The sequence below is a fragment of the Stegostoma tigrinum genome, chromosome 1 (assembly GCF_030684315.1).
Source record: "Stegostoma tigrinum isolate sSteTig4 chromosome 1, sSteTig4.hap1, whole genome shotgun sequence".
Taxonomy (NCBI): domain Eukaryota; kingdom Metazoa; phylum Chordata; class Chondrichthyes; order Orectolobiformes; family Stegostomatidae; genus Stegostoma; species Stegostoma tigrinum.
Window position 1 is genome coordinate 15,730,259 of NC_081354.1, and position 17,449 is coordinate 15,747,707.

The 17,449-nt window shown below is 41.3% G+C and overlaps 1 protein-coding gene across 1 annotated transcript in view; it reads right to left on the reverse strand.

Annotated features, from left to right (window-relative positions):
- LOC125458365 (rod cGMP-specific 3',5'-cyclic phosphodiesterase subunit beta-like) overlaps positions 1-17,449 on the reverse strand; it is an 86,786-nt gene that overhangs the window by 20,877 nt on the left and 48,460 nt on the right. Inside the window, exons 12-16 of the mRNA XM_048543607.2 lie at positions 17,143-17,289; positions 14,975-15,082; positions 13,482-13,591; positions 10,051-10,138; positions 7,525-7,625 (exon numbers count right to left, since the gene is read on the reverse strand). Coding sequence (XP_048399564.1) covers positions 7,525-7,625; positions 10,051-10,138; positions 13,482-13,591; positions 14,975-15,082; positions 17,143-17,289 — 554 coding nt within the window. The remainder of the gene's footprint in view (positions 1-7,524; positions 7,626-10,050; positions 10,139-13,481; positions 13,592-14,974; positions 15,083-17,142; positions 17,290-17,449) is intronic.

A 17,449-nucleotide genomic window follows, 5' to 3' on the forward strand; every position in this document is an offset into this window, starting at 1 on the left:
TTGCTGTTCCTGCAACCTTCGGGTGGCATCATTGTGGCACTGCAGGAGGCCCATGATGGACATGTCATCTAAAGAATGGGAGGGCGAGTTGAAATGGTTTGCGACTGGGAGGTGCAGTTGTTTGTTGCGAACCGAGCGGAGGTGTTCTGCAAAGCGGTCCCCAAGCCTTCACTTGGTTTCCCCAATGTAGAGGAAGCCACACCGGGTGCAGTGGATGCAGTATACCACATTGGCAGATGTGCAGGTGAACCTCTGCTTAATGTGGAATGTAATCTTGGGGCCTGGGATAGGGGTGAGGGAGGAGGTGTGGGGGCAAGTGTAGCATTTCCTGCGGTTGCAGGGGAAGGTGCCGGGTGTGGTGGGGTTGGAGGGCAGTGTGGATGAACAAGGGAGTCACGGAGAGAGTGGTCTCTCCGGAAAGCAGACAGGGGTGGGGATGGAAAGATGTCTTGGGTGGTGGGGTCGGATAGTAGATGGCGGAAGTGTCGGAGGATGATGCGTTGTATCCGGAGGTTGGTGGGGTGGTGTGTGAGAACGAGGGGGATCCTCTTTTGGCGGTTGTGGCGGGGGCGGGGTATGAGGGATGTGTTGCAGGAAATACGGGAGACACGGTCAAGGGCGTTCTCGATCACTGTGGGGGGAAGTTGCGGTCCTTGAAGAACTTGGACATCTGGGATGTGCGGGAGTGGAATGTCTAGTCGTGGGAGCAGATGTGGCGGAGGCGGAGGAATTGGGAATAGGGGATGGAATTTTTGCAGGAGTGTGGGTGGGAGGAGGTGTATTCTAGGTAGCTGTGGGAGTCGGTGGGCTTGAAATGGACATCAGTTACAAGCTGGTTTCCTGAGATGGAGACTGAGAGGTCCAGGAAGGTGAGGGATGTGCCGGAGATGGCCCAGGTGAACTGAAGGTTGGGGTGGAAGGTGTTGGTGAAGTGGATGAACTGTTCAAGCTCCTCTGGGGAGCAAGAGGCGGCGCCAATATAGTCATCAATGTACCGGAGGAAGAGGTGGGGTTTGGGGCCTGTGTAGGTGCGGAAGAGGGACTGTTCGACGTAACCTACAAAGAGGCAGGCATAGCTGGGGCCCATGCGGGTGCCCTTGGCTACCCCTTTAGTCTGTAGGAAGTGGGAGGAGTCAAAAGAGAAGTTGTTATTTAAAAATAGGTTTTGTTCTTAAAAGGAATGACAATGAACCTTCAAAGAGAGATGGGCAATGGAACAAAGGCCATTCTGACATGAGGAGCTGCCCCAACATCAATGGCCAAAGGGATTCGGACAATTGATTGCTGAAAGCCCCCTCAAAATGAAGAGTATCAAGAAGGGGCAAGCTCAGGGGCACAGAACTGTCCTCGTCAAGCAGTCCTTGTAAGTCATGGAACTCTACAGGGAACTGTCTTCTCCATAAGGAAGATGGACCAGACAAAGAGGAGGAAGTCCCAGGAGAGAATGCCCAGAGAGCACAATGCTTCCTTCACAACTTTAGCAAGACTGACAAATCTGCACCAACAACCCTGAGTCCTCTAGAGTTAGTGAACCATCCCCAATTATCATAGTGGTACACTCCCTTCATCAGATTAACTTATCACGTCTAAATTGCTGCTTCCGAACAAAGTCAATAAACTAGCAGAAAATTGCTTACAAGAGATCATTCACCTATATTTTGGTAATCATGATCACAAGCCCACAAATGTAACAGGTTGTAATCTCCTGTCTTTAAAACATTTTCTTACCTGAAAAGCTGCACATTTAGCTAACAATTCTCTGCTGGCATATTAAAATCAACAATCAAATGGTGAGGGAGGAGACCAGAGGTCAGTCCTCATTTAGTTTTAGGTTTTACTCACAGGGTGAGGCATTATATAGTTAGAAAACCTACAACTCACTGCCACTGTCAATAAGCACCTCATAATATGTATCTAATGATAGACATCTCCCTCATACATACTTAACCTTAATTTATGCTATTAACATTTCCACCCCTCTCCATCATATGATCTGAAATGTCTCAAGAAGGTTATTGGTAAAAAAAATTCACACAGATTCCAGGACCAGGATGTCACGGTTTAAAGTTGACCATTTAGGACTGAGATGAGCTGAAATTTCTTCGCCCAGGGAGTGATGAGCCTGTGGAATTATTTGTCTTACAAAGCAATTGAGGCAAAAAAAAGAACGTTTTTACAAGAAGTGCCACTGTCCGTACATTCACCATAGTACATAATCTTTTCTGTCACAAACAGAAGCAGAAATTGCTAGGGAAATTCAACAACATCCATGGAGAGAAAACAGAGTTAATGTTTTAAGTCCAATGACCCTTATTTTGAAGTAGAAACCTCCAAGTATCTGCAGTTCTTGGTGTTATTTTAATCCATGATGTCAATTTTGCAGTCTTTAGGATTGTTTCTTGCATTATATACCGAGATATAGCCTCAGTGATTTGCTTTTTGAATTTTATGATTTCTACAGCAGAAGTCTACAACAGTTGAAGGATTTTTTTTTGGCACCTGCCTTGAGCTTATAGCCCCTTGGTGATGCCACACCTTGATTATTGTGTGCAGTTTTGGTCTCCTAGTCTGAGGAAGGACATTTTTGCTATTGAGGGAGGCCAGTGAAGTTTCACCACACTGATTCTGGGATGGCAGGACTGAAATAATGAGGAAAGATTGGATCGACTGGGCTTGGACACACTAGAATTTAGAAGAATGACTTGGGGGGGAGTCTGACAGAAACATATAAAATCCTGACAGGACTAGACAGGCTGGATAGGGGAAGAATGTTCCTGATGTTAGAGAAGTCCAGAACTAGGGGTCACAGCCTAAGAATAAAGAGTAAGCCATTCAAGACTGAGATGAGGAAGAATTTGTTCACTCAGAGTGAATTTGTGGAATTCGCTACCACAGAAACTGGGGCCAGTTTGTTAGATTTACTCAAGAGGGAGCTGGAAGTGGGCCTTGTAGGGATCAAGGGGTATGGAGAGAAATCAGAATATGGATACTGAAATTGCACAATCAGCCATGATCATATTGAATGGTGGTGCAAGCTCGAAGGGCCAAATGGCATATTCCTGCATCTGTTTTCTATGTCTATGTTTTAATCACTACACTGTTACATTATCCCCAAAAGGCATACTGTTAATAGTTATTTTTGAAATGGTTTCACCAGTTTCCCATTGTAAATGATACAATCATTCACACATACTCTCAAATGCACTCATATATCCATGCAGAAACGCATGGACACTGACACACCACAAACATATTCACAAACACATTCCCACACACAGAAAAATCAGAGTCAATGATGTAAAGGCTCTGAAAAATCAGTGAGGAAAGCCCCATGTCTCCCTTGATTGAGCTGGGATTAGTGCCCTGGTGTCTTCTGTTGTATAATGTCTCATGGGCATTACGTAAGAATACCTTTTAAGAGACATGATCACAATATCATCACTATATCATAGAATGCGGCCTGAGAGTTAAAGATCTCACATGTCTCAGTGGCTAGCACTGCTGCCTCACAGCTTCAGGTTCCCGGGTTCAATCCACGCTCGGGTGACTGTCTGTGTAGAGATTGGATGTTCTCCCCATGTCTGCGTGGGTTTCCTCTTGGTGCTCTGGTTTCCTCCCACAGTCCAAAGCAGTGCAGGCTAGATGGATTGACTATGTTAAATTGCCCATAGAGTTCAAGGATGTGTAGATTAGGGGAAGGGGTGGGTCTGGGTGGGATATTCTGAGGGTCGGTATGGCCTTGTTGGGCTGAAGGGCATGCTACCACAACATAGGGAGTCTATGACACACTACTGGAAGCATTCTGCTCTATTACAATCTAAAGTCTATGTATCATTTTCAGCTGTAATATACATCCGCTGGATTGTTCAATATTCCAGTATCCATGCCCAGTTTTGTATGTTATGAGGGATAACAAACGTATTGCCACCCCGACCCAAACACCAGAAGAAAACTCACACTGCAGTTTGCAGTGGTGGCTATATATATGTTGAAAAAGAGCACTCCAATATATCGGTGGTAAATATTCAGAAAACTAATCAAAAACCAACCAGACCAGGGTTTGAAGCATCAAAAAGTTCAGCAATCAGCAGCAGTTTCTACGATTATATACCTATAAATAAGGCATTAACCACCAACAAGGCCGAGCTAATTAAATTTTTCAAGATAAAATACATTCTGATGATTTCCTCAATTAAAAATAAAAATGAGCTGCAGTCCATGTTTGAGCTAACATACATTGCTGCAAACGACCGAGAGCTGGGAGTCCTGAATGCTTTCTTTCTAACAATTGATAACAACAGTAGCAATCTTCCATAACACCTCTGGAATCCCATTCTTAAAGAAGGACTATTTATAATTTCAACTGATCAAGGGTGTTTTAAAATTTACACAGAAAGGTACAACTCAATATTGTTAAGTTTGTAGCAGGGTTAACAGAAACCTCACTGTGGAATGGGCATCTATTGACATTCTTACTGATTTGCAACTGCTCAAACAATGCATGCTGTTCTCTTTTATAGATGAAGCAATAGATGATGCCAAAAAGTGAGCTCTAAAAGTTTTGCTAGCCATTGGTAAGGCAAGATTTCACACAACTAACATATTTGGTCAGAAAGATTCAGAAAAGGCCTAGAAAGTTCTCAAAGTAAGAATGAACTTCATGATTAACAGACTCCAATGCATGATAACAACCCCAATTATTAAGTCTCAAGATGCAGGACATTTTTCTTTAAAGACACATGAAAATAGAAATATAGAAAATTGGAGTAGGAGTAGCCATTCAGACCTTTGAGCCTGCTCCATTGTTCATTATGATCATGACTGATCATCTAACTCAATAGCCTTTTCTCATTTCCTGCCTCCCCCACCCCATATCCTGTATCACTTTAGCCTTAAGCAATACACCCAACTCGTTGAAACCATGTAAAAAGCAGGTAGACAATGCCCAAACATGTGTGTTGGGCAGATATTGTGAGCTAGAAATCCACATTCGTTACTTGGGTAGCAGTAAAGGTTTCTGAATTATGTAAGCAGTCCAGATGATCATATAAAGTGATTATTGATCACTGTGCTTCATTGCAAATCAACAGAAGACTGCTCAGATGAATGTACAGTATACCAATCAGGGACAAAGAGAGGAAGAAAGAACACTCTAATTTCCAGTTTTCTGGCTGTAACTGCTTCCTCCTCACCATGAACGTGCAACCCCTCCGTGTGACTGCCCCTCATCATGAGGGCCAGAAGGCTGTCTGCTTCTTCCTTGAAAAAAGGCCAGAACAGTTTCTGTCCACTGCCACCGTCCTCCACCAGCTGATGTCATCCTCACATTGAGCAACTTTTCCTTTAATTTATCTTCCTTTCTCCAAGTTCAAAGGTACGCCAATTGTCCCCATCTTTTTGTGGGGTACATATTTCCTGTTCTACTTGGGCCCCCAACTACAACTCTTACTCCGACGATGATGACTATGTGGTGATTTTGAGTGACAACAAGCAGCAACAAGACAACCAAGTTATCAAACAAGTACAATTGAGAGTTATTCATAGTGTAGAGGTGACGAAAAACATCAGAAGAATCACAAATGTAACTGGGAAAAGACTGAACTCTGAGAAAAATGCATAATTAATAGTAGAAGAGCAAGGAGGTGATGTTGAACTTGGATAAGGTATTGGTTCAGTCTCAGCTCAGTACTGTGTCCAGTTCTGGGTGCCACATTTTTGTGAGGGATTTGGATGGAATACAGAAAAAAAAAATCACAAGCATGTTTCAAGATGGGGAACACCAATTATGAAGATAAATTGGAGAAGTTAGGGCTATTCTCCTTGGAGAAGAGAAGGCTTTGTGGAACTTTGATGGTGGCATTTATAGTGGCTGCCGTCCATATCTTCTAGATGTGTGGGTGCTTTAAGGGTTTACATTGTCTGTTGTATGCAAGGATAGCTACCTCATGGTCTAATGAGAAGCTTCTTGCTGAGTGAAAAGGATATTGTTTATTGCCACGCTGCAATTATTTATAACAATACGGTCTACTGTTTCACAAAGACAGTAGGATGGGAGGAATTAGCTCTTGATCCATATCCCACAAAGTTGCACTTTACTCTCCCATCAGCTTCTCATTTCATAATCACATAAGATTGGTATGCTTACTGCACCATTTCAGATCCATGTAGAATAATTCCAAATATTGAGTGGCCTGGAGGCAACAGATTGAGTGAAACTGTTCCAACGTGTGAAAAAACTGAGAATGAGGAGATGCAAAGTAATTGGCGGAAGAAGCAAGTGCTACATGAGAAAAATCTTTTTCACACAACGAATGTTTCAGGTCTGGAATGTTCTCCTTATTTGTATTGAAATAATCATCCAATATCCCTTGAATGCCACAACTGAACTTGTCTCTGGCACATTTCCAGGCCAGTGCATACCATACCCTAACTATTTGCTGCGTGAAAAGGCTTTTTTTTGTTGCAAATCATCTTTGCTTCTATTGCAAATCACTTTAAATCTCTGCCATCTTGTTCATGCTCTCTTAACCAAGTGGAAATAGTTGTTCCTGCCTACTTTATCTAGCCTCTTAATGATTTTGAAACTCTATTAGATTTCCTCTTATCTTTCTTCTCTCCAAGGAGAACAATAGCAAACTTTCAGTTCTACCCACTTAAGTTTCTCTTCCCTGGAAACATTCATGTAAATCATTTATGCAGATTCTTCAATGTTCAATTGGCCCATGACCAACCCTTGGGGAACTGTACTCTGAAAAATATCCCTGCTTCGTATGACTCAGCAAATTTTGTATCTAGGTTGCTACTATTCCTATTGCTCAAAGAGTTATAACTTTGACACAAGTCCGTTGTGTGACACTGTGTCAACCATCTTTTAGAAGTCTGTGTACACCAAATCAACAGCATTAACCTCGTCAACTCATTATGAAAAATTCCAACAAGTTATTTAAACATGACTTTCCCTGAAGACATCCATGCCTGGCCTCCTTAATTAACCCAGATTTGTCTATATTAATTCCATCCTGAGTGATTGTTTCTAGAAGCAGAAGTTAAACAGACTGATCTATAATTGCTAGGCTTATCGTTACACCATTTCTTTTTAATCCAGGGCATAACGTTTGCAATCCTCCAGTCATCTAGTATTTCTCCTGAGTCTACGGAAAACTGAAAAATGATGGTTAGTGCATCCATAATTTCCACTCTCATTTCCTTCAATATACTGCTTTTTGTAGAAGGGCTGTATTCAAAAATTACATTTATATTCTCATACTGATCTCCAAGAGCTCACCTTGTTTGCCAATTTCAAAATGCTGGGTTGAAAGCATAACATGATTACAAATCTTTTGGAGTCCAAATGAAGAACTTCATTCCATTGAACCAACAAGTAATATTTTCCATATTGTTTAAGAATGTGGTTCCTTTGAAATATCTTTGTTCAGTGTTTCAGACAGGATCCTGCCTGACCTGTAAGTTGTCTGTACCTAAATAACAGCAAAGCTATTCCTCTACAAACTTACTGTCCCTTACTTAAAGTAGAGCGCCAAGTCTGTTGCAATGATCGCAACATCCATCAGATGGAAAACATGCTCGTACTGCCTCCTGTTCAAGTTCTGGAAAATGTTCAAAGTCTGAAAGAGGGTAAACAAGACAAATTTGAGTTAGTTATCCAGTGACAAGGTAAATAAGTACTGCACCTGTCATTTTCCACAGGAAATATCTGCTATTAGTCACGTTGAGAGGGAGGAGAATGATTTGGCAGTCAGACTAAAGATCTTCTTCCCAGGTACAGCTGGAGAATTAAAGTACAAAACTTTATTTCTTAACATATTCCCAAGCCTGTCATGTATAATTGGTTAGTGTTAAGCATAGTCATGATGTAGGTGACACCATTGCCGCAGTAACCCACAGCTGTTTAATTGACTTGAGGTAGGATTTCCAATCTTCAGCAGCAGGACCTGCATCTTCAGAAAGTTATCGGCCAATAGAGGCCAGTACCTTTCCGATTGTGGGACAGAAGGTAACATCCCTGCCTCTGAGCCAGAGGCTCCGGATTCGAGTTAGACTCCAGAACTTGATGGCCAAGGAGGGTAGGTTCATTACATGGCCAAATGGATTGCTTGTCACTTTTGAACGTCTGACTGATATGCCTATGGCAAGTGATGCCTGCAGATCAGCCAGAACCATGCGGTTGCTGCAGTGCAGCAGCTTTCCTATGTTAAACGACTCCATGTGCATGTTCTGGCCACAGCCTGGGCTTCATGTCATACATCCTTCTTGCTGCCAGAGAAACTGCCATAAGGCAGAAATTTAACTCTACTGAATAGCACTGTGCGCCTGTGAGAAGGTGAACTGTGCTGAAGTCTGGCAAGTCTGCTTAGAGATTGAGAAATGGTGCAGAAAAATTGGGCAAGGAGGGGAAGCTGAGGGATGGGGATTACTCCTTGGGGTGGGGGAAGAACCCCTATTTGCCTCCGACCAGCCTGCTCAATGAATGAGGCTCCTAGGTTACCCTCTTGACCTCTCCCACTAAATCTCAGCAGCCATAGGATGAGGTCATTAAATGACCACTTCAGGCTCCGAGTAACTCTAGGGCTGGCTTCCGAACACATCTTACATCCCCTCCAACACCCACTATGGTAAAAAAACGGCAGAGACTAGGACAAATGAGTGGACAGCAAGCAGAGGGCCACCAACTTTTCTGTGCTCCTCCAAACCTGTCAGCAGGGGGCCCATGAATCCAACCCAATCTCAAAGACAGAAAATAACTGCGTGATGGACATAAAGTGTGACTTTTAAGCAGCAGCTGATCCAACACACGTCTTAGGTTATGATACTGTGTAAGCCATTTAAGACTGTGTTAATCCATTTTTCTGCCGTAATTATGGAAGATTAAAACAATGCCCAGAAGTTTCTAAACAGGAACTAATAGCACAATTCAGTGCAAAGTTAACAGTTTCCAATGTAAAAATCCTCCTCAGTGCCCAATAAGCTCAAATTGGCTCCTTTTATGCCTATCACATGTCATACCTTCAATGATACCTAACACTTCATTTAAATCCCAGATGATATCATCACACACGTCCTGTATTCTTGCTTCTTTAAGGAAGGGACCTGTCTCCTCACTGAAGCAGTTTAAAGCAGGCAGCAGAAATTCAAAAAAATCACTGCGATATCACTGGATTGGTGTTCTGCCTCAAATGCTGCCGGGTAGGCATTCAGTCTTCTCTTCCCATGTAAACCTCTTCATAAAAGTTTTAGCTTTACATGACAGGATTAAACGTCCCGATTTTCTGCAGCCTGTCCATTAATCTATTCAACATTATGGCTCCCTGCATCATGAATTTTGACTTTTTGCCTTGGATCCAGCAAGACTGTGATTGGCATCATTATAAGGCCCTGTAGTACATTTAGAAGCAAACACAGAGCCCAGCTGGCATCTCATCCACTGATTCATTCTCAGAACAGCTCTGGAGATGAGTAACACCCAAAACAGTGCCTTTTGGGTTCTGATCCTGACCAAATGTCATGCATATTTATGTTATCTTTAAGGTTTCTATCTCACTTTTCCTGAATTATGTTTTTATTCCTTTATTTATTTACATATACAAATGCTGTAGTTTTAAACTATATTTTCAGTTCCCTCAGTTGCTGAGGGTTTTTGTTTTCTCCTGTTGGTGCTAAGGAAGTGAAATTGATTTCACAATCAATCGAAAATAAAGCCAGTAGGGTGTGACAGGAGCTGCCAATGGGCATGACCCATTTTTTTTTTCCTGATCAACCAATTCAGAGATGTCTTTGTACACTTCTGGACAGGTGGAACTTGAACCTGGGCCTCCTGACTCCCAGGCAGGGACACTGTTAGTGCATCATGAGAACCATCATCACTCACTTTACGCAAATTGTATTTCAACTGCCAGCCTGTACCAGCTACGTTCTGTTCTATTTCATCCTCAGCTTTATTCCCGGCTCAAATCTTTTATTGCGTTTATCAGTTTGACAAAGTGCTGTCATTAATAAGACTGCTTCATGTAATTGTGGCAGCCTAAGTCTCACCTCATCAGCAAGTAAAGTCTTGCTAAATTCCAAGTGATGGCGTTCCATAATTGAAGAGCCATGCAGTTTTGCCAGTGGGTGCTGGGACCTGATAATAGATAAATTGACAATTACAAATGATTGTTGCCTAAGATAACAGTAAATTTTCAGTGTGGGATGTATTGCACTCTGTTCAGTAGTTAAAACACAAGTTGATGGAAAATAAAAGAGACAAAAATGCAAAATGCATAAGTTTATGCCTGTCTAGCTTTACTGTAAATTCCTCTACACCATCAAAAAACATCAATCAAAGAATAGCTCCAATACAGAGAGAGGCCACTCAAACTGTCAGCTTCTCTGATTGACTTTTTGAAAGAACAACTCAGTAATCCCATTTTCCTGCCCGTTCTCTACAGTTCTGAACATCCAATTCCCTTCTGAAGTCCCAAACGTATCTGCTGCTAACAATAACAATGAACAAAAAGGAAAGAAAATTTTCACTTTTACTTGTCAAGGCCTTGTTAAGTGTACACTCAGTGGTTTGATTGATCCATGAATGATTCTGTTGCTCTGGTAATGGAATGATGTACACCGAACAGAATTACTTACGCCTGTGTGCAAAGCTAGAGAGCGAAAAGAAAAACCAGAAGATTCCAGAAAGACCTATGGTTCAGAACTGAGAACTTGGGGTGGATTTCCATGGGTTTGGAGAAATGCCGTAGAGATGTGAAAGTGACAACCAGGCTGTGATTCCAGGATTTCCCATTCTTACCTTTGCATGTTAAGGTGGTGGACTGGTTTGGGCCAGAAACCCACACCATGTGCCCTTGACTTGGCCAGGTCAAATGTGGGCATAAAACGGTCCTCTGCAATTTCCATAGAGTTGGACCAGCTTTTAAGAGATATATGATTTACAGCACCTCAGAAGTGACATGAACCATAGACTGGAACAGGAAGCTTTCGAAAGGTAACTTCTAGTTCAATGGCCCTCCAATCCTTATGTCAAATGCCCCATAGCCCATGCCTTTTAATACGCTCTGTGCAAAGCTATTGCACTTCTGTGTTCATTAATTCATTATGGGCTCTGTGTAGAACCAATAAACTCTATGGTAAGGTGATAATAAAATGTATTTTAAAAAAATACTTTAAAAAGTTATTCATACTTAAAAGAAATGCCTTCACAAGCCAATAAAAATGTCAACTATCCATGCCATTTAAATAACCAGCAGCAAAAACTGTAAATATTTGAAACTTAATTGTCATGTGTAAATAGATATTGTGAACTTGACAGAATAGACAGAAGGCCGGCGCTGTCAACCAAACACTGCTTTCTCTGAGATGTAACTGCATCTACACTCAAACATCTACTGAACTTGCAGCCAACAAAGCACATTGAGGCTTAACATCCTGGAGGGCTGCAGAGGTAGCAGAGATGGCAGAGATATGGAGAGTGAGGCTACGGAAGGATTTGAATACAAGGATAATAATTTTAAAAGCCAGCTGGTAATTAACCCAGAACCAATATAAGCCAGCAAGCACAGACACAACTGGCAAACATGAGTCCATGTGATCTAAGTCATAGGCAGCAGAAAGTTGGATTACATCAAACTTACAGAGGGTAAAATGCACAAGGCAAGACAGGGATATGTTTATCAGCTGAAATAATGTGAAATCAGATGCTTTTACAGTGGTGAAAAGAATTTGTTTTAATGATGCTCTAAATCTGAAATCAGAAGTTCCAACTCAGGATGGTTCATCATCAGGATGTGAATATTCTGGATTAATTTTATATTGTTGCAGGACAGGAGTTGAGAAAGAACCAGCTTGATTTTAAATTTATTATCCTTGTATTCAAACTCCTCTATAGCTTCACCCTCCATATCTCTGCCATCTCTTCTACCTCTGCAGCCCTCCGGGATGTTGAGCCTCACTGTGTTGTGTTCGGTGAGATTTCAGGCATCTATTCAAGACACAAGTCAGCAGGCCACTTGCATTCCTTTAACCCAGTCTTCTCCCCCAAAAGAGGAAAACATGGCCACAAGCACAAGACCACAACTTCACCTGCAGCCGAATCCCAATATTGAAACCTAGTCAAGTGCACTAAACAGAATGCTCAGCTGGGCTGAAATGGATGTAGAGGATGATCAGATTGAAAATGGGTTGGCCACACTGAAGAAAATTTTAATAATTCTGGAGTCATAGCTGCTGCTACTTCCAAATACAAGAACTTGTATTAAAAACTGAAGTAGATCGTTTGGTCTTTCAAGGCTGTTTTGACATTCCATAAGATCACGGCTAATCTGTTTGCATTCTGAATTCCACATTCTCATTTAACTATTTTTTGGCTAATTCATCACTAGTTTTATCCTGTCATCATACTTGGACAAGCAGCAACCCAGGGACACCCACTTTACAGCAACCCCCTTTCATTAAGGTAGCTGTGACATGCCTAGTTCATGCACTTAATTTGCCTTCAGACGGGTGCTATGGCAAACCACACAGTCAAATATGTTGTAACTTTGAATGTAAACAGATGTTCATATTTTGTTTTTGCAGATGAAAATATGTCCTATAAATTTACAGTGTGATAAAAATTTGCCGTTATATGTGTCTATCTTAATTTTATTGCAAAATTATTTCATATATGAATGTGTTATATATTTAGATAATTGTATAATTTGATTCAATAAACATTAAATAGATTTTCTTTTGTGTTTAGTATTTATATGATTATAAGGCAAAATGATTTTTTTCAAATGCACAAATCTGGTGGAAATAAATAAGGCATGTTAAAAGGTATTGGGCCTAATAAGCTTACCATGGTATTAATATAGACACCGATACTGATTTTTTACTGGAATCACTAACAATTGGGAGAAAAATGTATTATTCTGATATATTTGAACTATAAAACATATACAGAATTATGAGCAAATGCCTACATTACCTGTTAGATTCCTATCACAATACAGCATAAAGCCCACTCACTGGGATAAATTCTCTTGGTGTGACCATCTTTAATCCTGCCTAGTTTCAGATTTTCCCTTTATTTTACCATATGTAAACACATTTCTAATGAACATTCATAACAAGTGATAAAATGAGCTAAAGCCAAAACCAAGTAGATTGTTTCAGGGATAGTAGGAACTGTAGATACTGGAAAATCTGAGATAGCAAGGTGTGGAACTGGATGAAGACAGCAGGACAATACAGTGTTTTTTTTGGTCTAAGCCCAAAACGTCAGCCTTCCTGCTTCTCTGATGCTGCTTGGCCTGCTGTGTTCATCCAGCTCTACACCTTACTACCAAGTAGATTGAACAAGTTGACAGGAACAGAAAATTATGCATATGTTATAGTTTTTTAAAAAAATGCTAACACCTTCCATATTTTCCACCGTTATTTACCAATGACAATCGACTTTAAGAAGGATGTGCTGTTTATTAAGAGCTTACTTCATTTGGTACAAGTTGTTGGTCCCTCTGTGATCAATATCATGACAAAGCCCTGCAGTGACCATGGCCATTGTTTCCAAGTCCGTGTAATAGCGTTTCAATTTCCCAGTCTGTAAGTGGAAAGAAAGGTATGAGATCAACTGCAATTGATCAGAACATGGCAGGTGACTGGCTTTGTAAATACATTTTATATCCTCCTTCTGATTGGAACAGTGCAATTTACTTGTTTATTGTTGTAAAATAGTAATCATATTTGAAGGAACCACACAGCAGCAGTTGTATTTCATCGCTCTTACAAATGGCATGATGATTTTGCTTATGCTGTAGTTTCACATATGATCCCTTCGGGATTCTCAGAATTCAGGCTATTTGCATTAACACGGTACCAGTATTGTGTGGTTGGGTTGTTTGCAATGTTGGAAATCCACCAAAAATTGGCTTTTTATGTGGGAAAATACCTCAAAGATGCTTCATAGAAGCCTAATTTGTGTTATGAGTGCCAAGGTCCTGGAAAGGTCATATTATTGAATCAATAGTCAAGAGGATACAAAACCATAAATACTGCAGAATGCTGGAAATCTGCAACAACAGCAGAAAATGCTGAAAGTACTCAGCAGTTCAGTTATCCTGAAACGGAAAGAGAAACACTTTACACGGCACAGCATGGTGGCTCAGTGGTTAGCACTCATGCCTCAGAGTGCCAGGGACCCAGGTTCAATTTCAGCCTCAGGCGACAATGTGGAGTTTGCACATTCTCCACTGTTTGCATGGGTTTCCTCCTACAGTCCAAAGATGTGCAGTTTAGGTGGACAGGCCATGCTAAATTGCCCATAGTATGTAGGCTAGGTGGGTTAGCCATGAGAAATACATGGTTGTGGGGTGGGTTTGAGTGGATATTCTTCAGAGGGTTGGTATGAGCTGAATGGCCTGCTTCTGCACTATAGGGATTCTATGATCAATTTCAGGAAAATGAGAGTCATCAACCTAAAATATTAACTCTGCTTCTTTCTCTGCAGATGCTGCCATATCTGCTCAGCATTTGCAGCTTATTCTATTTTTATTTATAATTAGCTAGATGCACAGATCAGAGATGCTGTGTTCAAATCCAGCAATGGAAAGCTGTGCATCTGACTTCAATTTTAAAACATTTAGCTATTGTATTGGTAAAAACCACCATGAAACTGTTGGATCATTGCAAAATACCAACATTTATGATAATAAGAGGAAGTTTCACTCCTTTGGCTCTAGTAATTTTGAAAATGTTTGTCCTCATTCACTGGCTATATTTTACATGTGGATTGACCCTGAATTTCTATTGTTGCATATAATATTGAAACAGGAGTGAGGGGAAAAAGAAAGAAGAGATTGAATTTCAATTAGGGACCCCAGTACAATTCAAATATACATCAGCATACCATCTAACAGACAAAAGGAAACAGAATCTATAACATTGAAGCAAATTTACAAAGCCAAAACTTTGAGGATAATCTTACCATCAAAAGAGTGAACATTGTCTGCCCGACATTGAATCCATGGCGCCAGTTGTGATATGTAATTTTTCGGTATCCTTTACTTAAGGAATATATAAATCTGACTAGCACCTGTCAAATAGCCACAGAACATTCAGTTAGTGCAGGAGATGGAATGTGACATTCAATTAAATGTTATTTCTTGTTTCAAAAAAACCACTATCAAAGGGTAACAGGGTGCATTGGAGGTCTTGCATTAAAATCCTTCCACCCTCCTCCCTCCAACAATCATATGACAACCAAAGACCAGGCACTACACATCAGCTCAGTGGAATATTTGGAGTAATTGACAATTTTGCTCATGTATGGTCACCTCTGAATTCTACATTGATAACCATTCAGCCCAAGAGCAAAGGCATTACTGTCCACCTGAACCTAAAATATCCAATTTGTCCCATACCCATCTCTTCCCAAACCAACCTCCAAGTGCAGCCCTTCAAGAATTGATTCAGTCGCTTTTTCAAGGTTACAGTTCGATCTGCTTGCATGAGCATTGTGCATTCCAGATCACAACAAACAAGTCTCTGCCTAAAATGAGTTTACATCTCCCCTCTGGTTCATTTTGCAACTTCCTTTCATTTGTAGCGTCTGGTTACCAACCCTCTTGCCAGATTCCACAGGTTCTGAACAGGAATCCTATCGATTTGAAACATGACAGTATGGAGCTGGAGGAACACAGCAGGCCAAGCAGCACCAGAGGAGTAGGAAAATTGACGGTTCGGGTTCGGCCTATATTCTGTAGAAGGATCCTGACCTGAAACGTCAACTTTGCTGCTCCTCTGATGCTGCCTGGGCTGTGGTGTTCCTTCAGCTCCACACTGTGTTATCTCTGACTCCAGTATCTCCAGTTCTTATTATCACTGAATCTGAAACATTAACTCTGTTTCTCTTTCCACAGGTGCTGCCAGACCACTGAGTTTTTTTTTGTTTATACTCTCACCAAATTCTCCTAATTAACTGTATCAAAACCTCTCATTGTATTGATCATCTGTATTAGATCTCCCCCTCACCTTACTTCTGCTGGAGCACTATCCCAGTTTCCCTGCCCCTCCATTTAAATGCCCCTCATGCTTGACATCATTCTAGTGAACTCGTCTTTGCAGCCTCTTCAAAGTCTTGATATCTTTCCCATATTTTGAGTGAAACACTTCTTTTCTCTAGCGGGTTTCCATTTATATCCCAATGTTTTTATTATTCCTGTTCTCTTATGGTTTCCATATCCTATGCTCACAAATCCTAATTTGGTAGATTTGCAGCTATGTTCCCCCTTACAACAAGCGATTCTGACTGAAATCATCTGTCATGTCAACCCAGCTTTAAGGTCCCTAGCTAATCTGGGCACAATATTAACTGCCTGACCCATACGGTATACTTGTAAATATATACAAAATAATATAAAACCTTATAGTCTGAGATGACAGTCTGAGATTACTCAGTGTTGGGCAATTCCTGCAGCCAACACTAGAAGTGAGAGCCATCCTCTCTTCAGCAGACTGCCTTGCCCCAGCCTCAACTAGTGGCAATCATTTCTGAAGCTGCTTCTCCAAGGAGAGAGTATGTTAAGAGCCAAATCCATGGACCCTAGAGATCAGGAGGAGGCACTAACAGCACCATTGTTGCCAGGACCGGCTGTTAGTGCCAGTGGATGCCCTTTGTGGGGCCATGAAACACCCTCTCATGCCAGTCCCCTTTCTGGGCACTGCTGTCAGTCCACTAGGGTTTACTGAGCAGTTACTTGACATGGCGTTGACCCTCCCAAAATAGGCAAAATGGCGGCAGGGCTCAGGGGGGCTGGAGACCTTATTTTGTCACTGAAGGCAGCTCATATGGCTAACAATTGTGCCACTAAAATTACTTTTGTTGGTGATATGCCACCCCGCCCGTGGCAGGAAATTGTTGGCCTCTCCTCCTAACATCTTTCACATCAATTTGCCAGCTCTCACATTTACTAGCCTGGACAATGTAAGCTCGTTTTCCTCTTAACAAATAAGGTTGAGGAAGAAGACATTGGGGTTGGTTTCAGTTTACTCAACAAGATCACAGAAAATCATTCTGGTACCTCTGGAGGTACCTGTAGTCACCTGGCATTTGATATTTACTGCTAGAGTTTCTCCTATTGTATCGAAACTTACCTCACGTGGAATGTGGAATTTGTCCACAACTTTCAACTCGTAATACATCTGGATGCCGCATCTCACAAGGTCCATCTCCGTGTGTTCCAGGTCACTAAAGCTAAATTTATAAAGTTGAAAGTCCGAAGCACGTGGGAGTTGCTCACTCTGGAAAATAAGATGATGCCAAACTGTTCAATCTTGACAGTGTTGGTATGTGTACAAGAGGAACATTTCACTGCAGCACCACCATGCTCATATTCTTAAAATGGAAAAGTGGGCTTCCAAAGGACTTTTTACAGTGTTACATCAAATGATATGTTTCAAA